This window comes from Capricornis sumatraensis, chromosome 18 (assembly GCF_032405125.1).
Source record: "Capricornis sumatraensis isolate serow.1 chromosome 18, serow.2, whole genome shotgun sequence".
NCBI lineage: Eukaryota > Metazoa > Chordata > Mammalia > Artiodactyla > Bovidae > Capricornis > Capricornis sumatraensis.
The window spans coordinates 70,120,642-70,144,073 of record NC_091086.1 but is presented as its reverse complement, the minus strand read 5'-3'; the positions used below and the strand labels follow the sequence as shown (position 1 = coordinate 70,144,073).

The following is a 23,432-nucleotide window of genomic DNA, read 5'->3' as shown; positions in this document are numbered from 1 at the left end:
CACTCAAAGAGAGTCAGATTCCTACTACCTACTTCAAGAGACGTGATAAAGCACCAACACAGCTTTCTGTTCTCTCAACCTTTTCATGAATCATCCTTGACGTCTCAAGTCATTCAACAATATTTCTCTTAAAGTATAAGAAAATAAAAAAAAATGAGAGAGAGAGAAATTCTTGCTCTTCTTCAAAGTATCTCAGATTTGGTCGGAAACAGTCTGCTGGGGGAATTTTTCTGTCATCTATCAAGATAATGTCTAGACCAGGCTTCAATAAGAAAGAGTAGTGAGTACTGCTCCCTGTTCAGAAATAAATACAAGACAGGGTACACACGTTGTCTATCAACCAGGGTTTTAGAATACAAAATATTCCACGAAGCTTATATAAGGATTTACTCATGGGACAGATGCATCGGAACCGATGACAAAGCTCTGGAGGCAAACGCTGTGAGCTGTCCGTGTTCCTCCTTGCTAATGGAACCCAATATCATAGAGCAGCAAGAGGTGGGACAAGAGGAGCAAGTGAGCTCCTCACCTAGAGGGTGAAACTTCAGAGGGAGCCAAAATACTCAGCAATCAAGATAATACTTTAATGCAGTATTTTCAAAGATGTGCATGCGTGCTAAGTCCCTTCAGCCATGTCCACCTCTGTGTGACCCCCTGGACTACAGTCCGCCAGGCTCCTCTGTCCATGGGATTCTCCAGGCAAGAATACTGGTGTGGGTGGCCACGTCCTCCTCCAGGGGATCTTCCCAACCCAGGGATCAAACCTGCATCTCTTATGCCTCCTGCATTGGCAGGCAGGTTCTTTACCACTAGCACCACCCTTTTAAATGTGTAAATTAACACAAAAAAGCTCATGAAGAATAAACTTTCAATATTTTTTTCAATATGTTAAGTAAAGATGTTGGATCTCCACAGAGTCTGGAAGGAGACTGTACCGATCTTGACTATTTAAAATCTGAACAGTTTGTTCATTATGGATTTTTTTTGTTTGTTTGTCATACATATTGAGTTTTAAATACTGCATTAGCTTGTTTTAATTTCTGAATTTTTCGGTGCCTCTTAAATATGCATACAAGGTGACTTCCTCATCTCACCACGCTCCCAGGCCTATTAGACTCAGGGGTTAATTCATGACTTTTCCCATTCCATTTCTCCAGGCACTTCCTTTCTCTTTACAGCTTGAGGCTGCTGTGTGACATGGCTCTGGCCTCTTGTATATGAACACGGCTCCCATGAAAGATTTTGCATTTGTTGTTGATTTCTGATATGAAACAGATGAGTCAAAAAGTTGGTTTTCCCCCATTCTCCTGCTGTTGCCTGCCTCCGAACGCCGCCAAGAACCATCCAAACGTGAAATAAAAACAAAAGGCAAAGGCCAATTCCATGATGATGACTGAACAAAATGACAGAACTTTGGTCCTTGAGCTTGGATGCCTGATTCTTTAAGTTGAGTTAAAGACCAATAAATATCCTTACAATTTAAACCACTATTAGGTCAGTTGTCTGTTACTTGAAGCCAAGATATTTTTAATTGATGTTGTAACTTAACAGCCAGTAAGTTTTAAGAGTAAGAGTTTTTAAATTTCACTGCATTAGTGACTTAAAAAATACACTATTTCATCCCTGAGTTGTTTGTTTCTAGATAGAAAAAGTGCTTTGTCTAAAGTGAAATATGATTCCACTTCAATATGTTAATTAATTGAGGAAATGTGTGAAAAACTGAAAGGTCAAACCGTTCTATATATATGAAATACATTCATTTTCCCTACTGAACATTTGTGATAAAAATGTCAGTATCAACAATGTCAATGGAAATCTTAATTTCTAGTTTTCTCTTATATCAAATTTTATATTATTATTATTTGAAGAATAAGACTGGATGGAGTTTTCTGAAAGAGATAAGGAACGGAGCTTTCCTAGTGGTTCAGTGGTAAAGAATTTGCATGCCAGTGAGGGTGACACTGGTTCAATTCCTGGTCGAGGCGGATCCCACATGCCACAGGGCAGCTAAACACACGTGCCATAGCTGAGCCTGTGCTCTGGAGCCCAGGAGCCACCGCTCTTGAGCCCACATGTCCTGAAGGCAGTGGTCCTCAACAGAAGCCACCGCTATGTGAAGCACACACACCACAGTTGGAGACTGGCCCCAATTCTCTGCTACTAGAGAAATGTCCATGCAGCAACAAAGACCCAACACAGCTGTAAAAAAATAAATAAATATCATAAAAAGAGAGATAAGGAATGTCCCAACATTCTCTGGGCTACCTCATTATCCTAGTTTGAAGAGCAATCGAATCATCACTGTGGTAAGGCCTTTGATAGAATAAGCCAATATACGCATTTTCTGTTTACAGAAATTGAGATCAAAAGGAAAGGCAACAAGAGATTTCCTTTTCATCAGAGACTCAGTTCACAGCAGAATTATAACAATTACACTGCCTTCTTTTCCTAGCCCAGTTTTTTTAAAACATTAATCAGGATGCTTTCCAAAAAACTGACTCCGAGAAGACGCCAGGATACAAGCGTCTTTACGTAGCCTCACAGGAATAGCAGCCTACACCATTGTTTATTATGTAGTCCTAGAAGCCAAAGGTCCATACCTGTGCTTCCCAACATGGTAGTCACCAGGAATAGATGACTATTTATACTTAAATTTTAGGGAATTAAAATGAAATAAATTTAAAAATTCATTCTTTCAGTTGCACAAGCAAAGAAGATTGAGCACAGAAGAATTGATGCTTTTGGATTGTGGTTTGGGAGAAGACTCTTGAGAGTCCCTGGACAGCAAGGAGATCAAACCAGTCAATTCTAATCAAAAAGTGGGCAAAAGAACTAAACAGACATTTCTCCAAAGAAGACATACAGATGGCTAATAAACACACGAAAAGATGCTCAATATCATTCACTATCAGAGAAATACAAATCAAAACAACAATAATGTATCATCTCACGCCAGTCAGAATGGTCACCATCAAAAAGTCTACAAACAAATGCTGGAGAAGGTGTGGATAAAAGGGCATCCTCTTACACTGTTGGTGGGACTGCAAACTGGTACAGCCACTATGGAGAACAGTGTGGAGATTCCTTAAAAACTGGAATCCCAGTAATCCCACTGCTAGGCATACACACTGAGGAAACCAGATTGAAAGAGACACGTGTACCCCAATGTTCATCACAGCACTGAATGAACACTGCTTCCATGGAAGCAACCTAGATGTCCATCAGCAGATGATGGATAAGGAAGTTGTGGTACACATACTCAATGGAATATTACTCAGCTATAAAAAGGAATGCATTGGAGTCAGTTCTAATGAGGTAGATGAAACTGGAGCCTATTAAATAGAGTGTTGGTGGTTTAGTGACTAAGTTGTGTCTGACTCCTGCAACCCCATGGACTGTAGCCTGCCAGGCTCCTCTGTTCATGGGATTCTCCAGGCAAGAATACTGGAATGGGTTGCCACTTCCTTCTCCAGAGGATCTTCTCAACTCAGGGATCAAACCCAGGTCTCCTGCATTGCAGGCAGATTCTTTACTGATTTAGCTATGAGGAAAGCCTATAGAGAGTAAAGTAAGTCAGAAAGAGAAATACCAATACTGTATATTAACATATATATATATGGAATTTAGAAAGATGGTAACGACTATCCTATATGCAAGGCAGCAAGAGACAGAGATGTAAAGAACAGACTTTTGGACTCTGTGGGAGAAGGGGAGGGTGGGATGATTTGAGAGAATAACATATATATTACTATACACAAAACAGATGACCAGTGCAAGTTCGATGCTCAAAGCCGGTGCTCGGGGACAGCCCAGAGGGATGGGGTGGGGAGGGAGGGAGGTGGGGTGTTCAGGGGATATATGTGCACCCATGGCTGATTCATGTTGATGTGCAGCAAAACCATCACAATATTATAAAGTAATTATCCTCCAATTAAAATAAATTAATTAAAAATAATAAAAATTTAAACAATTAAAAAGTAAAATAAAACAAAGAGACAAACCAGTCAATCCTAAAGAAAATCAACCCTGAATATTTACTGGAAGGACTGATGTTGAAGCTGAAGCGCCCGTACTTTGTCTGCCTGATGCAAAGAGCCAACTCACTGGAAAAGACACTGATGCTGGGAGAGATTGAGGGCAAGAGAAGAAGTGGGCAGCAGAGAATGGAATGGTTAGATAGTATCACTGATTCAATGGACATGAATTTGAGCAAACACTTGGAGACAGTGAAGGACAGGGAGCCTGGTATGGTGTAGTCATGGGCTTGCAAAGAGTCAGACATGACTTAACAACTGAACAACAATAAGATATAATTTAGGCACAGTAACATTTAGCATTTTAAATTCAATGACCTTTAACAAATGGATAAACTTTATCACCACCGCCTCAATTGTGACATAAAATATTTCTCATGAAATATTTGCAGTAAATTCATTCCTGTGCCCTCCAATCCATTCCACTCCACGTCAGGGGACATTTAACTTTAATCCAATATGTTGCATTTTTCTTCCTTTGTATGCCATTTCTCAAGGATTCTCTGTTCCTTATCAGTTCCTATTCCAGGAACGAGTAGAGCTGCATGCAGCTCTCAGGACTGAGATCATGAGAAACGGTATCTGCTTGGATTCCTTTCTGTAACTCCCTTCAGTGACTCTTTTCAGCGTCCACGACCTTGTATGTATCAGACTATCCATATTGTGGCTATTGATAAAATTTCATCCTGTGTAATAGCTGAGTAATCATCTTTCCAAAGATATATAAGCCTGCATTTCTGCTAATAAAGCACCCTTGCTCCATCAGACCTTGGGTCAGCTTATCTTTCTTTTTCTCTTTCTTTCCCACTTTCTTTCTCTCTCTCTCTGTTTCATTTTCTTATCATCAACTCCAGAGCACCAGGTTCTGGTCCATTAAAGGACCCCAACAAATGGAAACAGAATTTAGTTTATCTGACTTTTCTTAAGTGAACTTGAATAGACTGCTTATTTTCAAAGAATTTACCCATTTCATCGAAGCTGTCAAATTCATTGTTTTCTATCACTGTCTTCTTAAACTGTAGGTTCGGTATTAATGTCTCCTCATTCATTCCTAATATTGATAAATATCTCTCTCTCTTGTTCCTATCAATCTAGTTAGAGGCTTATTGACATTATTGGTGTCGTTAAAGAACTAAGTTTTAATTTCATTGATCTTCATTATTTTTTATTTTCACTTATAATGATTTATACTCATCTCCATTTTCTTCTTTCTTCTGTTTACTATAAGTTTAATTTTATTTTTTCAGACTTTATCCATCCCTAATATAAGCAAATAGTGATCTAAATCCCCCCCCCTACCAAGCTCTGCTTTAATCATATACCATAAATTTGGATAAGTTGGGCTTTTATTGTCATTCAGATGAAAATATTTCAGAATTTGCCTTTGATTTTCTATGTGATCTATGAGCCATTCAGAAATATATTGCTTAAATTCAACATAATTTGTATATACCATTCAGCTACTGATTTTTAGTTTGACTTTGATGTGCTCATTGATTACACAGCCATGATTTTAATCCTTTTTAATATGTTGAGACTTACTTTATGCTGATCTATGTTTGGCTTCTGAATCACTGTGCTAAGTCTTGGAAACTCCTTTCAGTGAGCTGAGGAAATCATAGGACGCACCTCGTTTATTTACTTTCCCTCAGAACTCATAATCCTACTCCATCCTCTGCCTGTTGTCCACTGTCTGAAAACTGTAATTGCTAACATTCTGTCTGGTTTTCTTGTCTAAATCATGAACATAAATCAAATCCCTTTTTCTCATCATTACCAGATAGTAAAGTTCCCTATATCATTTTTCAACTTAAAAATCATGTTTACCAAATCTTGATCAAACAAGAAGCATACAAGACAGAAGCTCTCTGCTGATTCATATATAATTTTCAAAATTAGTATCAGATATAATGGTTAAAAACTCTATCATGAAAGAATTCAAACATTCATATATTTTTCATTGGTTTGCATTTATAGTCCCCAAAATGTTGAGTTAGGTATTTATTCCTTGAATTAATTGATTAATTAATCCATGGATTTATCAGCTAAGATGTTTTCCCCCACTATGAAGTGGAAAGTGTATGGTTTCCATGCTGAAGACTTTCTTTTGTAAATATGCTTTTCTAAAGTAGGACTGACTCGTTGGAAGTAAGAAATAAAAGCATTCAGGTGAGTCCTAAATTTGAAAGAATCATGCTTTATTTTAGTCTATTATTTTAATTCAGAAGATGTTTGAATCTGGTTTAACTATCCACGCAAAGATTTGAAATTTTCCCTTTAGCTCCCAAATTATAACTTCTCAACATACTTTTGCATTATATAGTGAGAAACATTAAAATCCAAATAAAATTCATAAAGACTAAATATTCAGATTTGTTGTCCCTTCCTCACCTCTAGTTCCCAAATTGCTATGCTTTGTGGAATCTTCAAAAATTGCTCCTCGGAACTCCAAACTTGTATATGCAGCTGACTATTTGACATTTTCACTTGGATGCTAAAGAATCACCTCACACTTCAAGTGTCCAAAATTGAGCCTCTGAAACTCCTTCCAAGGGTGACTCTTTTAATCTTTCCCATGTTAGTAAATACCATTTCCACCCTGCCCAACTGCCCAAGCCAAAAACTTGAGAGTCACGCTTGTCTTTCTTTTTCTCTCATATATACAACTTAAAAGGAAACACTTTGGACATGACATCCAAATACACTATAACCAGAATGTGGACTGCTGCCTACACTTTCATCCAAGCTACCACCATCCCCAGCCTAGATCAGCCTCCAGCTCCCAAAATGCTCCCTCTGCCCTGCCCCACACACCCACTTGCAATGCAGTCTGTCCTCAGCACGGCAGCCAGGGCGACACTCTAAGTCATATTAGGTCCTTACTACACCATTCCTCTGCTCACACCTTCCAGTGGCTGCTCTTGCCTGCATGTGTGCTAAGTCACTTCAGTCGTGTCTGACTCTTTGTGACCCCATGGACTGTAGCCTGCCAGGCTTCTCTGTCCATTCGATTCTCCAGGCAAGAATACTGGAGTAGGTTGCTATTCCCTTCTTCAGGGAATCTTCCCAGGGGACCCAGGGATCAAATTTGGGTCTCCCAAGTTACAGATTCTTTACCATATGAACCAGCAGGTCTATATCGTATCATCGTATTATTGTCTGTCTCCCCTAACAGAATGTAAACTCTGAGTAAACCATTCTGTTTACCGGGGAAACCCCGTAATAGACACATGTCTAGCACATCATATGCACTCAGTAAAGACTGATTGCATAATTAATAAACTGAACCTCTGCTTTTATCTTCAAACAAGCAGAAGCTAAAGCACTCTGCGTGATGAGGTAAGGGGATCTGGGGCACAAAAATACAAATGAGGACGACAGTCATTAATCACCTTCTGAGAGCTGCCAGGAGCCCTCTGCCAGCCCAGGCATTCAGGGCATCAGGGTCTCGTTTCACTGATTTTATTTAATAGGGTGTGCAGTCTGCCTAACACACAGCCCAGAGGGGCTTTCAATGTGGGAATGGTCAGAGAGTATTATGACAACATTGCCATCTTCCAGACTGGAGGGATCGATCCCTTTGGGCGTGTTAGCATACATTGTCACCTGATCTTGATTATGAACTATGTGACGCATGTGCTTAGGCTTTCTGAAGGCCATCCCTGACTCACAGGATGGAAATGGAAACGTAAGAGAGAAATTAAAAAATAACTCCACTGGTAGGAATAAAGACACAGATGTAGGGAATGGACATCTGGGCATGGGGCGGGGCTGGGATGAAGGGAGACTGGGATTGACCTATGTGTGCTGCTGTGTGTAAAATGGCTAGCTAGGGGGAACCTGCTCTATAACACAAGGAGCGCAGCCTGGGGCTCTGTGGTGACCTAGAGGAGCGAGACGGGGTGGAGAGGAGGTCCAAGAGGGAGGGGCTATATGTGTACATACAGCTGATGCACTTCATTGAACAACAGAGATAAACACAACATCGTAAAGCAACTGTACCGCAATTAAAAAAAAAAAAAAAACTCTTTAAAAAGCTTCAGGAAAATAAAAGGTTAAGGTGCTGATTAGATTAGTAAACACACTAAATAAGATTTGGAAACCTCGGTGTAGTCTTTATTGTATGAATAACAGAAAAATTTCAGCGCTGTTGCCTGCAGAAGCAGGCAGAACCTTGGTCTCCTCAAATGTTACCATGGATGCTTCCTTTGCCTTGATATTAGAGGATGACAGGGAGTTATAAATCCAAGAAAAATATTGCTTAATTAAAAGTTTGTCCACTCTACATTTAATCTCCAACTGTTTTTCATAGGTAAAATAAGGATAAGATTTTTATCTACCTTCACTGTGAGAAATGGATAAATTGCCCACTTAAAGGCTTAGAAAGCCTATAATATGCTTGAACAAAAATAAAATAAAATAACATTCTCTTTGAGGCTAAACGAAATGACTATTTTAAATTAGAGTCCTGACAATAACTTCACAAAATCTTATCCCCAAATTTAATGCAATCCCACTGAACTACTTAACTTATAAAGTTTTACCTTTACAATCTTAAAGTAATAGAAACTATTTCCCCACTGAGAAAAATCAATCAAAAATTGGTTATCTCAAGATAAAATATAGATGTCTTTCACATTATTTCATTAGTGGTCCTAGAACACAAAAGTAATACAAAAGTTATTGATCATTCTCAAAACTCAAATTATTTTCATCAGAACTTAATCACTGTTTATAAAAAAACATATAACAGAGACCCTCGAAAGTTTTCATCAATCAAAGATCAATAACAATATGAAAGGACAAGGTAGGTATTGGAATAATTTCACCCAAAGAATAATGCATAGTGGTTTTATAATGACGGCATTTTCTAACACCTCTATGCACTCATGAATGATCATTACATACCTAAGTTATAGAGTTGAAAAGTGACATTTTTTAATATTTCATTTTTTCAGAGAGCAAACTAACAACACACTTTTAAAAAATGTATCAGCAAATGCAGTTCTTAAATGTGTAAAACCCTGAACAGTCATTGGAAGGATGATGCTGAAGCTGGAGCTCCCATACTTTGGCCACCTGATGAGAAGAGTCAACATATTAGAAAAGACCCTGATGCTGGGAAAGATTGACAACAGGAGGAGAAGGGAACAGCAGAAGATGAGATGGTTGAATGACATCACCGACTCAGTGGACATGAATTTGAGCAAACTCTGGGAGACAATGGACAGAGGTGCCTGTGGGTGTACTAAGTCCACAGAGTTGCAAAGAGTTAGACAAGACTTAGTGACTGAACAGCAGTAATGTATAAAACAGGCAGTGTGTGTATACCTTAGTTGCTTCACTTGCAAATAGGTTCAAATATTTTCTCCATGTGACTCTGAGATTACACTATGAGAAATATTCAGTCATTTGCATGATAAGAGAAGTTAAATTATTGATAGGTTGAAGGACTTTTTATAATAGAGGATCTATAGGAAACATTCCCCACCCCCACAAGTAAACTCAAAGGAGGGTAACTCATAACCTGCTATGAAACCAAAGAGAATCACAATTGATTTATGTAAATTTTTGTTTTCACAAACAAAAGCACTGAGTTCAAGACAATGTTCAGTGGTAAGTGGTATCTTGCTACACTTTAATTAGATTCACATGAAAATATTAAAATGAATTTTATGCAATCTATTTTAATTAAAGTAAATTTTCCCAATTCTTCCTTGGAGAAAGTGGGCCACTGTCATGCAATTATGCACAATTATAACTCATAAAGGTCAAATGGCAAGTATATGACTAGGAGAACAGGGAGAAATACTGGAAACCATTTTAATCAAAGTTGACACGCTTAGACTCTGCAATCTGACAGGGATGCTGGAAATTACCTACAACGGCCCCTTGTGTGGTAATGAGCATCCTACATCCTAAGAGATGAGATAAAATCCAGCCAGGATTGTGAAACTACATGCCTGTCTGGGGCATAAGATACTGGACAGCCCAAACCCAGAGAGAAAATGGAGCCTTGTGGAACATGCATACGGTCCTAGGATGTTCATGAGGCCAAGAGACAGGTATGGAGTCCTGAGACAGGTATGGAGCCACCATACATGGCAAAAACAAGGATGGACCTAGAGATGATCAAACTAAGCCAGAAAGAGAAAGGCAAATGCCATATGATGCCACTTATATGTAAAATCTAAAATACAACACAAATGAACCTTTGTTGATGAAGCAGACACAGAGAACAGACACTGCAGTTCCCAAGGGGGAGGGGAGGGGAGGGATTGGATGGGTTGGGAATTTGGGGTTAGCAGATGTCAACTAGTACATATAAAAGAGACAAACAGCAAGGTACTGTAGAGCACAGGGAATTATATTCAATAGCCTGTAATAAACCATAATGGAAAAGAATATGAACAGGAAAGTATATATATGCATAACTGAAACACTCTGCTGTATAGCCAAAATTAACAATCTTATAAATCAACTACACTCCAAATAAAATTTTAAAAAAATACTAAGTGCTGTCAGCTAAGACACTGAAGATAGGCCTCCACATTAGTCATAACATTACAGTTGCAAGTCCAAGTAAGCATGAGTCCAGCATGGCTCACTCCAGCGGAGGCCCTTCTCTATGCATCCTGTGAAATTGCTCTAATTCCTATAACTGGCTCAGGCTCTCTAAACAGCCAGCCTGCTGGGTAAACTTTAATCAATAAACAAACAAAAGCAGAATGTGGCACTATCCCCTTAAGTGGACATTAAACATTTAAAACTCATTTGGAAGATGGTTATGGTTCTCAGTAAGCATGCTGAGAAACATGTTGTCTTGAAGGGTCACTATTTTCCCCCTCTTTATTGGAACAGATATTTAAGCAATCAACAAGGACGTAAGTGTGAAGCGTCTGTCGTGTGTCAGGGTGTTTTAGCAGCCACTGCATGATCAGGGATAAATATTCTAGACCATGCAGTCAAGGGAGCAACCATGCAGACACAGCAAGCTGTTAGGGCTTCCTGAGCAATGAACTCCACAAGAGAAGAGGAGCCTGGAGTGGCAAATATTCTACCAATAACCTGCCAGCATCTTCTGCCCAACTAGGCAAATCTAATCAAGACTTCAATGAAACATGCTCAGCTGTAATGAAATGTTCCTGTAGACTCTTCTTGAGTAGAATCTCGTGCAGAGTGACCCCAACATATAAAACTAAATCGTGAAATTTGAAATATACCCCAAATATTAAGATCTTAAGCATCAGAGTGACCCAGTCCTGCCTTTATTGCTCTCTCATCCATGCTTTGTTATACTCTCTCAGACTGCTTGTAGAGAGCACAGATAAGTGTTTAGGGGGCATAGCTGTGGCCACCTGCTCAGCTATAAAAGGAGCCATTTCAAGGACCGACTGGGCTCTGAACAGTCATGGGGAATCTTCTGTGTCTGTTCTTGGTCAACAGTCTTATCCTTTCTTAAGAACGGCACTTCCTTCCTAAAGCCCCATCCTCCTGGCCCACGGCCTGCCTGCTCCTCCTCGGCGAAGATGGAGTCCTGGGCAACCCCCTCCTGCTGACTGCCCTGCATCCTGGGTCCCCGGGCCTCCCTCCCCTGGGCTCCCTGGGGGTGGGGTCTGCTTCCTGGGAGCTAATCCCTCACCTGTGCCCAGTATCCTGTCCCCTCCTACAGCCCTGGGGGCTCTGCCTAGTCAATTCCTTCCCCCTGTCTTTTCTCTCTTCCCCATCAACATTTAAAGAGGATTAAGTAATGCTCTCTTAAAAGCTATTCCCTATCCTCCTGTCCCTGCCTGCTTGAAACAATAATTCTCTATTTTTACATCTATTCCTTCAACTCACACACATCCCTCCATTCATTACCATCTAGTTTCATCCCCATCACTGCTCTGAAGCTGCACTGATGAATGTCATTTACTAAAGGTTGAATAAGTCTTGTAGGTGACACCACCCATAACACCACCCTTATGGCAGAAAGTGAAGAGGAACTGAAGAGCCTCTTGATGAAAGTGAAAGAGGAGCATGAAAAAGTTGGCTTAAAGCTCAGCATTCAGAAAACTAAGATTATGGCATCCGGTCCCATCACTTCATGGCAAATAGATGGGGAAACAATGGAATCAGTGATAGACTTTATTTATTTATTTATTTATTTTTGCTCCAAAATCACTGCAGATGGTGACTGCAACTATGAAATTTAAAGACGCTTGCTCCTTGGAAGAAAAGCTATGACCAACTTAGATAGCATATTAAAAAGCAGAGACATTACTTTGCAAACAAACGTCTGTCTAGTCAAAGCTATGATTTTCCTAGTAGTCATGTATGGATGTGAGAGTTGGACTATAAAGAAAGCTGAGCACCAAAGAACTGATGCTTTTAAACTGTGGTGTTGGAGAAGACTGTTGAGAGTCCCTTGGACTGCAAGGAGATCCAACCAGTCAATCCTAAAGGAAATCAGTCCTGCATATTCATGGGAAGGACTGACGCTGATACTGAAGCTGAAATTCCAATACTTTGGCCACCTGATATGAAGAACTGACTCACTTGTAAAGACCCTGATGGGGGAAATATTGAAGGCAGGAGAAGGGGACAGCAGAGGATGAGGTGGTTGGATGGCATCACTGACTTGATGGATATGAGTTTGAGCAAGCTCTGGGAGTTGGTGATGGACAGGGAAGCCTCGTGTGCTGTAGTCCATGGGGTCAGAAAGAGTTGGACATGCCTGAGCAACTGAATTGAACTGAATATGTCCACCCAAAAGATATGCTGAAGTCGTAACCTCATGAACCTGTGATGATTATGATCTTATTTGGTTGTACGATCTTGATGTAATTAATTCAGATTTAGTCATGCTGGGTTAGGGTGGGCCCTAAATTCAAAAAGGCTCCTATTCTTATAAAAAGAAGAGAAGACAAAAACATCCACACAGAGAAAATGCCATGTGACTACAGACTCAGAGACTGCAGTGATGGGTCCACAAGCCGAGGAACACAGGAGGTTGCTGATGACCACCGAAGCTAGAATGTAGAAAAGAATTCTTCCCTGGAGCCTTCAAAGAGAGCACAACTCTGTTGACACCTTGTTTTTGGACTTCCAGCCTCCAGAACTATAAGAGACCATGTTGTTGTTGTTTTAAATCATCTAGTTTATAGTATCTGGTTACAGCAACACTGGGAAATAAATACACCATTGCTGACAGTTTCTAGGAGGGTAACCATCTGTTTCAATTTTCTGAAAATACAGTAGAGTTTTCAGTGCACATGCTAAGTCATTTCAGTCATGTTCAACTCTTTATAACCCTATGGACCACTGCCCACCAGGCCCCTCCGTCCATGGGATTCTCCAGTCAAGAGTGGAGGGCTGTGCCCTCCTCCAGAGGACCTTCCCGACCCAAGGGTCAAATCTATGTCTCTAGGAGCTTTCAGGGCTATACCCCAAAAAAGCCCAGGGGAAATCAGCGTGAGTCTGTCACCCTACCTTCTGGCCCAGATACTCTGGTGGCCACTTCCCTCCTGAAAAAGCTCTCCTTCCTGGTACCCATGACTCCAGCTCTAAGCTAGTTAATTCCATCTGATGGCAGCTAGGAACTCAGATTTCTCAACCTCGTCTCATCATTTCAGACTTCCCTTCTTTACTCCGCCTGGAATCAACAGCCAAGAACTTGGGGCTCACACTCAGTGCCTCATGGTCCCTCCTTGAAAACATCAACAACCTCTTCTGCAGATTTCCAGAATCCACCCAGTTCTTCACATTCTGCTACTCATCCTGCAGCTCAGGCCCTCCTGCCCTCTTCACAGCTCCCTTTGGTCACAGCAGCAGCCCCAGGGGTGGCTCTGTCCACTGCCTGTTCTCCACCTTCCACGCTGAGCCTGTGCGGACAGAGGGAGCCTTCTAGAGATGCCTTCTGAGACCCTACATTATTAAATCTTCCCTCTAAGTCTCATCTCCCTCCACCTTCTCTCCATGATCTGAACTGAGATTTCATGGCTCACTGGTCTTGTCACTTGCCAAAACCTGCTGTGATCCCTCTGTGAGACTCATAAACATCTTATCACAGTCATCTGGGACTCAGCTCTGGTCCTGCAGCATCCTAGAAAGCATCCTCAGCCACTCCTGTGCTCAAGCACTCCTCTGCAGCCTAGGCTGCTGGTTCAGACACCTTTTCCCTAGGCTCCCATGCACCCGGCAAAGACACCTCTGTGAGGACCCTTAATAGAACATAATGCAACGGCCCTTTCAGTCTGTATTCCTTAAGACCTTCTAAACCCTTAATAGGAACTGTGTTTTTTACTTCTGTCTCATCAATATTTAGCACAGACTCCGGTACATAATAGGCTCCTATTAAATGTTAGTTGAATATCCACTCCAAATTGTTTTTAATCGATTGATTAATTGGAGGATAATTGCTTTACAGTATGATGGTTTCTGCCATACAATAATGCAAATGAGTCATAATTATATATACATATGTATGTGTAAATGTATATATCTACACGTGTGTGTATCCCCCCCCCTCAAAAGGGGGGGATATGTGTGTGTATCCCCCACCCCTCCCATCCCACCCCTCTAGGTCATCACAAGATACCAGGCTGGGCTCCCTGTTATACTTCAGCTTACCACTATTTACCTAGTTTACACATGATAGAGTATATAGGGCTTCCCAGGTGGTGCTAGTGGTAAAGAACCTGCCTCCCAATGCAGGAGATGGCGGGTTCAATCCCTGGGTCAGGAAGGTGCCCTGGAGGAGGGCATAGCAACCTGCTCTTGGTATCCTATGGACATAAGAGCCTGAGGGGGCGGGGCTATAGCCTATGGGGGCACACAGAGTCTGACATGACTGAAGCGACTTAGCATACGTGAAGAGTATATATGTCAATGTTGTTTCCTCAATTCTTCTTACCCTCTCTCTCCCTGGCTGTGTCCACACGTCCTTTTAAAAATGCAATTTGAAAGTATGCTGAGATGCCATTGACGCACTATGCATGCATGCGTACTCAGTGGCTCAGTCACATCTGACTTTGTGACCCCATGGACTGTAGTCTCTGCTAGGCTTCTCTGTCCATGGAATTTTCCAGGCAGAATACTGGAGTGGATTGCCATTTCCTCCTCCAGGGGATCTTCCCAACCCAGGGACTGAAGCCATGTCTCTTGTGTCAGTAAGCGGGTTCTTTACCACTGAGCCACCTGGGAAGCCTTTGATGAACTACAGGATTGTCCCAAATCCCAAAGCCTAACAGTGTGCTCTGCTGGAAAGGCTGGTGGGAATCAAACACTCATACCAAGAGCAAGGAGAATGCAAAATGGCACAACCCTCATGAAAGGGAATCAGGCAAGATCTAGCAAAACCACAGGTGCATTCACCCTTTGACCCAGCAATCCCAATTCTAGGAATCTCTGTCAATAGCACACTTGTAAAAAATACCCAAAGATTGTTCCAGGAGGTACTGTACATTGTAACACTATACATGATCACATCCCCCAGTAAGGAGTTGTTGAAGAGACTGGAGCTCATTCCATAGATGAGAGCCATGTGACTATGAGAAGAAGTGACACAAATCCATGTTACTGAGGCGTGGACACCAGTTCATATCCTGATGTGAAAAAATGCTCGATAGAGAGAATTTTGCATACATGCTATTTTTTAAGAAAAGAGGGTATGAATGTATTGGTACATGTATGTGTGTGTGTGGAACTTTGTTTATATTAAAAAAGAAACAAAAGTCATAAACTGTAAGTAAAGGGGAGCTGAACGGAGAGAGGAGGAGCAAGGTAAGGGGAGCAGCGGGAAGCCACTTTCTCCGAACACCCTTGTTTCATTAATTGGGCTTTAAAATATTACAGAATTATGTCAATTTTGAAAAATCTCAAAAACCAAAAGTGACATTAACTATGTTTTGAGTTGATGGCCCAACCATACAAACTTAAATTCCTTCAATTTCAAAGCAGTCATTTCGCTTCAGATATCTAGTGCAATTCATACCCTGAGGACTAAAAGAAAAATCACACCAAAGGGTTTTCTGTAGTCAGCAAGGACTGCTGCTACTGCTGCTAAGTGGCTTCAGTCGTGTCCGACTCGGTGAGACCCCATAGAAGGCAGCCCACCAGGTTCCCCGGTTCCTGGGATTCTCCAGGCAAGAACACTGGAGTGGGTTGCCATTTCATTCTCCAATGCATGAAAGTGAAAAGTGAAAGTGAAGTCGCTCAGTCGTGTCCAACTCTTAGCAACTGCAGCCTACCAGGTTCCTCCATCCATGGGATTTTCCAAGCAAGAGTACTGGAGTGGATTGCCATTGCCTTCTCCGAGTCAACAAGGACTAGAGTTGCACAAAACCATTATTGTGAAACAACTGAGTGTGTATTGCAGACAAAGGCAAAGGAATAATTACATTGACCTGCAGAGAGAGGAGTCTGTGCACATCAGAGAAAGACAGAGACATAGGATGGAAGAGGTCCGGAAGAGATCCCTAGAGTCCTTGAGATGAACTGGAAGCATCCAGAACAATCATAGTGTGCTGTGGAGAACACTTTTCTTAGCTCTGTACACTGACAAGACCTCACTTTGGCCACTCCTGTGCTCCAATCAGATGAAAACGGCTGCTTCTCAGATCAATGGAAGGAAATGGATAAGAGGAGTGAGGGGCACCTTGTTATTCCAGAGAATAAAGAAGCCATCAAAGGCCACTTGAGTTGTCTCAGAAAAACTCAGGAGGCAACCTCAAGAGCATCCCCTCCCCTAAGCTTGAAATGTGATCATTGTACCATCTATAAGAATAAAAGCAGTAATTGATTGAAATATATCAAATATTGAAATCCATATATTAAAAATAACTCTAAAAAAAGTAAACATAACATTTTATTTGTCCCCTTTGGATAATGTTAGAGAACCAACTAACTGGACTATTTTAAAAAATGGCACAGGAAAGAAAAATAAGCATCTGCTCTGCCTTTCCTATGTCAGACGCACCCTTAGGAAATTCAAATAGTTAAGGAGGGAAAGTTACTTTATATAGAAATAATTTAGCCATTAAGTGAAGAAAGAGTAGGAAAATGTAAGACTCCTAGTTTTGCACCCATGAATGAATCAGTAGGTTTAGATGAATGAATGAATGATCGTCAGTGACTGATTATTTCATCGCCCAGTGAAGGTCAGGGCACCATCCATGACACAGTAGAGATAAAAAGAGGCATACCTGAATCTGAGTGGCCTCCCATTATCACTCCTAGGTTATGGAAACGTTAGGGACAGAAGGACATCTCAGTGACACCAATGGGAAGCACTGTGGAAATGCTACAGGACTCTGAACCTAGGTTGCTTTAAAAATGAACTTGCCAGTGGAGCAACAAAACAACACAGCACCAAGAGAGAGCCGAGGAGACTCAACGGCAATGTATGAACTTCATTCCACCCCCAACTCAACCCAACTGTTAGCAAAACAAGGGGCAAGCATTCCTGTGACAATCAAGGGGGCTCACAGTACTCAGTACTCACGTGATGGTTGCTAATTTTATGGCATTGGTTTATGTTTGGGCTTTTGATTGTTTTGATGTGATAACAGTAGTATGAATTCCTCATCTTTGATATTCAAGAGCTGAACTGTTACGACAAAATTGTACGATTTCTTGAATTTGCTTCAAAATAATTTGGTGAATGTGGGTGGAGCATGGGTGGGGATTTAAAAGAAAAAAGAAGGGCCAAGAATGAATAAATCCAGGGGTTGAGTGTTCCTTAGACTTTAGAACAGATTCTAATTTTGTATATATTTCAAAAATTTTGTGACACAAAAGTTACAAAATAGTAAAATTAAAATACTAGTGGATGAATTATTAAAATACAATGTCTAATTATACTTGGCTTCATGATATAAGTGTGATTTCCTTGAAGACAGAGAGAAAGGCTAATTTAATTTTCATCTTGAATGCCTATAAGTGTTGAGGGGTAAAGAACCCTAAAAACTTTTGATGAATTAAATAATAAAAGAATGTGTACACATATTAATCAATTGATCCTACAGATCTGTGGAGATATTTGAGACAGCAAAAAATTCCGTCTGCCATGCAACGCCAGATAAAGACAAAGGCATACACTGTGTGGTAGGACTCGGGCTTTGTTGAGAAATGCTGAAGTGAAGAATTTTTTGTTTTGCTTGGTGTGTTGTTATTTCTGAGGGTCACATTTTTCTCCCCTGGTTGACATGCCTAGGGGACTGACAGCACCTGTCAAGTAAACGTGGCCTCAACAATGGGATTTTCTATCTGTGACCATTCTGAGCTTGAATTCTTCTCAGTTTCAAAATATGAAATGGGGGATTTCGTATTTTCACTCTGATTTTAAACAAAAGTCACAGAATAACAGAGTGATAACCGCTGCTATCCTGAGCATGAAACTTGGGCTTAAACGGTGCCTTTGGAACGCGAGCGTGCCTGACTCTCACCTTTATAGGAAATGACCGGGTGCTCTGCTCTCTGACACAGAGACGAGTCTGTCTCTAGCTGGGCAAGTCTCCACCACCCCAGGCTGGAGAACAGCCACGCGATGACGCAGGGTCCCTTCATGATGGGCAGGAGACCGTCAACTCTGGGCACTTGTCTAACCAGAAGCTCGTGGTCCCGTCATGTGTGGAAAGTACCTAAAACACACAGAAGAGAACAAGTTCATGAACATGGGCTCAGGTTTTCAGTAGTTGGTCTTTTGATAAAGCCTCAGCACGCTAGTTAAAAAAGAGAGAGAGTACTTAAAAAAAACATCCCTTTCTCTGGAAGATATTTCAGAAATGTGTGTATATACGCATATGTATATATATATATATAGATAGATACATATAGATACATATACAGGCTTCCCAGGTGGTGCTAGTGGTAAAGAACCCACCTGTCAATGCAGGAGACATAAGAGACATGGCTTCCATCCCTGGGTCGGGAAGATCCCCTGGAGAAGGAAATAGCAGCCCCCTCCAGTATTCTTGCCTGGAGAATCCCATGGACAGAGGTGCCTGGTGGGCTACAGTCCATGGAGTCACAGAGTTGGACACGACTGAAGCGACTTAGCATATCTATCTATCTATCTGAATCCAGACCTCTGTTCCTCCCAATGACTTTATGAGATAGCCCATCCATTATAAAAGGGGGAATATTCACACTTAAGCTCTATCAAGTTGCCACCGTCACCCCTGAACAAAGTACTTTAAGACTTGTGATCATCGTTTGCTTTTTCCCTCGGAACATCATTCTTACCTCCCTGTGAAGACACAGATCTGTATGTGGAAGCCCTCTGAATTCTTCCCCTTCCCTTTTCAAAATACAAAGCCCCTATTAAATAAGGCCATGAGCATTGCCCTTTCCTAATAACCTGCTTAACATCATGCCCCCAGCTCTTAAAAATCATCCACAGTGGGTGAGTTTATCCTTTGAAACTTACAGATGACCTGGCTGCAAACTTTCTGGCTAGCGATCAAGTGTGAATCAAATAAAACCTAAGCGGAGCACCTACTGGGTGAAATGAAATCACTGCGCTGGGAGCTTAGAAACTTAAAAGAGCATGAATAATTTAAAAGATTAATAAGCTTTAAAATAAGATAGGCTTATAAAAATAACGATAATCCAAGCTGTTGGAAAACCATAAAAAGAAGCTGGAGTGCTGTGGGAGTTAGGGGAGAGAGCACGCTGCTATTTAGGGGAATCAAGGATGGGCCCAAGGAGGACTTCATATTTGAGTTTAATCGTAGAGGATAAACAGGATTTCAACAGACAGAGATTTCCAGCCGTAATCGAGAGGAGGATGAAAAGACGCACTGGATGGGGTTAGAGGAAGGATCAGGCTACACGAGCTGGGAACAGTTTACTATACTTGACCTGGACCCCAAAGGATGTAAAGGGGAGAAGGGAGAAGCAGCTTAGAGAGCAGGTTGGGTTAAGATTTGGAAGGTGAATGATACTAAGTTCTGAGGTCTCTATTTTCATAAAAATAAGCTACCACAGTATATTAACATTAGAAGAAATGTTAACAAGATCACTCTCACCGGAGTGCACACAGGAAATTGGGTAAAGAAGAGCATAAAGGTGGAGAAGTTAAATTGAAGCTTTGGCAATTGTCCAGAAGAGGGATAAGTGGAGCTGTGATTTCAGGGGCTTCAGTGTCAACAGAAATTAAGGCAAACCCAGTAAACACGCCATGTGATGGGTAAGGGGAAGTCCAGAAAATGAAAGACGTCATAGATTCTTCAACCTGCCTCCCAATGAAAGCTGGATCTGGGTCCCTTCCCTGCAACCCTGAATCTGGGTTGGCTCTCTGACTGCTCTGCTTGGCTGAATATAATAGAAGTGATGACACCCCAGCTTCCAAGCTCTCACCCTTAGAGACCGACAGTTTCCACTTCCTGTCTCTTTGATCACATCCTCTGGGACACTGAGATATGGGGTCAGAAAAGCCCCTGAAACCGCCAAGCCAGAGAGACCACATACAGGTCCTCCTAGCGATATCTCCCATATAGTCCGGATTCCCGGCCGGGCCCACCAAGACGCCTGACACGTGAATAAAGCTGAAGCCCACTGAGTGACTTCAGTAAGTATCCCAAGAGCACAGGCATCAGTTAGTGGAGCCCGGCCCAACTTCCTCATAAATGGCTATTGTTCCAATCTGTTAAATATGGAGGAACAGAAAGCAAAAAACACAGACAGACTCAAAGGATGTAAGTCCCTTTGAGGATAGTGAGGCCATTTTATTTCCAAATATGAAAAACAACAGAAGAAGTTTTAGAGGAGGATATGGTCATTTGGTTTGGTGCATGTTGGGTTTAACATGCTGAGAGAACATTTAAGGAAATGTGGCAGACTGTGGAAAATCCATGGCGGATGCTCAGAAAAGGAAAAAAAAAAAAGAATTCAGAGACAGCATATAATATTTAGAATGGTTAAAATCATGGGTGTGGTTCAGACTCATGAAACATGAGAGGGGAAAATTTGGCTAAAGAGAAGTATTTATTTAGAAGTTGTTAAAGAAAAGTAAACCACACAAAAATAAGAGAAGAAACACAGAGCATCTCACAAATATAGCGCCACGAGGGTCAAATTAAGCTGCAGGGAGGACAGGCATAACACACTTTAAAAAGAGACCGCGTCAACTGTACCCTGATGAGGCAGAGCGAAGACTGCTGGCTTTATTTAGTCAAAGAACAGTGCATGGTCAATTTTGGAGTCGGTTTCAGAAAAACAGGAGACAGAATCCATGATGCAAGGAACCGAGAAGAAAATGGATGAAGCAAAAGAGGGACAGAATATGTGTGCTACCTTGAATGTTAGGTAACCCCAGAAAGTTCGATGAAGTCAGATAAGCACTAAGAGATCAAAGTTCTGAAAATTTTAGGATACAGAAAAAACTGATCACTGAATGCGTCTCCTTTTCTGAGGAGTGGGGAGTGGAGACGAAAATGCAGATTTTAGAGGGAGAGGTAGTATAAGACCAGGAAAAGCAGGTGACAAAGGATTAAGATTTCAGAAGAGGAGGTGGTTGTGAAAAAGAAGAAAGGGTTTCATCTTTAAAAACAGGGTGTGTTCATGAATATATGGTAAGGGACTGTACAGTCCATGGGATTGTCCAGGCCAGAACACTGGAGTGAGTAGCCATTACCTTCTCCAGCGGATCTTCCCAACCCAAGGATCGAACCCAGGTTTCCCTCATTGCGGGTGAATTCTTTACCAGCTGAGCCACAGGGGAAGCCCAAGAATACTGGAGTGGGTAGCCTGTCTCTTCTCCAGGGGATCTTCCAAATCCAGGGACTGAACCCAGGTCTCCCACATTGCAGGCGGATTCTTTACCAGCTAAGCCACCAGGGGAGCAAAGAGACTGTGGTTATGAAAGGAAGAAAGGGGTTTCATCTTTAAAAAGGGGGTGTGTTCATGAATACACAGTAAGATATCAAGATAGTGATGAGAGAGATGATATCTCAATATATGAGATATAAAGATGGAGAAAGCATGAAGTGGAGGGTACATCATCTTTCACAGTCTCCACCTTCTGAGTCCCATTGACTCAATGTTCCTGGGGGTTAGAAATGTGCAAATTAGACAGAGAAATAGATGAAGGGGCTGCAAATTGTGACGAGGAAAGAGAATGGTGTCTGTGGGAGGGAGAGATTGCGAGCAAGAAAGGTGGAGGAAGGAATGCAGAGAAAAACTGGGGTCCAGGGGCACCTCCATCCAGTGGGGCCCCTGCCCAGAGACAGCACACTGTCATGGACAATGGAGTCCCAGTCGCTGAGGAGTGGGGCGCAGAGATGAGAATGCAGATTCAAGAAGCAGAGGTAGAATAAGACCCAGAAGAACAGAGGTGCCCAAGGATTACAGTTCCAGTAGAGAGGGTGGTTAGGAAAAGGATCAAAGGGATTATAAAATTGAAAGCATGGTTATAGTGGATTATAAAATCAAAAGTATGATTAATTTCACCCTTGGAAGTGGGGTCACAGTCTGCAAAACTGGAGACTGCTCTAGAATGCCAGCTTAGAGGTGAATACAAGGACCCACAGGGAACACTGGGGTCCCTGTGACCTGAGGCTTATGGCGTTTCACCAAATGACGTATCTTAATAGGAGTTTGGGATTAACACAAAGACACTACTACATATAAAACAGATAATCAAAAAGGACCTACTTACTGTACAGCACAGCAAACTCTACTCAATATTCTGTAGTAATTTACATGGGAAAAGAATCTGAAAAAGAATGAATGTATGTATATCTATAAATAAATTACTTTGTTATGCACATAAAACTAACACATTATAAATCGATCCGTTGTTGTTGTTGTTGCTGTTTAGTCTCCAAGTTGTGTCAGATTCCTGCGACTGCATGGACTAGCCCGCCAGGCTCCTCTGTCCATGGAATTCTCCAGGCAAGCATACTGGAGTGGGTTGCCATTTCCTTCTCCAGGGCATGTTACCAATCAGGGATCAAACCCACGTCACCTGCATTGGCAGGCAGATTCTTTACCCACAAGCCACCAGGGAAGCCCAACTCTACTCCAGTATAAAATAAGAAATTAAATTTTTTAAAAGAATCACACCTGTCAGAGGTGCTCGGGTGTAATTCTGTTCTGTTCAGAGCGAGGAGATGCAGAGCACCCTCACCAACCCTCTCGGGAAAGGTTGCAGCTAGATTTTCACTGCCCCACATCAAAAAAAATGATGATGATTAAAAAAATATATAGGAAAGCTAATGAAAGTAACACTGACGGCTCAACAAGCGCTAGCTGGCTTTGTGACAGGCAGGGCAGCAAGCACTGACACCCACGCCCAGAACCCACCAGGCGCCTAGACCAGTATCTGTGACACACCGACTCCCTCTGAACAGCATCCATCACGGAGATGGATGGGAACACAGCCACCTTGACCTCTGAGACTGAGCTCACGTCACC

General features: G+C 41.6%; 1 protein-coding gene across 1 annotated transcript in view; it reads right to left on the bottom strand.

The window, feature by feature from the left end:
• Window positions 1-23,432, bottom strand: part of SEMA5A (semaphorin 5A) — a 549,084-nt gene that overhangs the window by 336,758 nt on the left and 188,894 nt on the right. Inside the window, exon 3 of the mRNA XM_068990538.1 lies at window positions 18,461-18,655. Within this exon, the coding sequence (XP_068846639.1) occupies window positions 18,461-18,581 (121 nt within the window). The 5' untranslated portion in view covers window positions 18,582-18,655. The remainder of the gene's footprint in view (window positions 1-18,460; window positions 18,656-23,432) is intronic.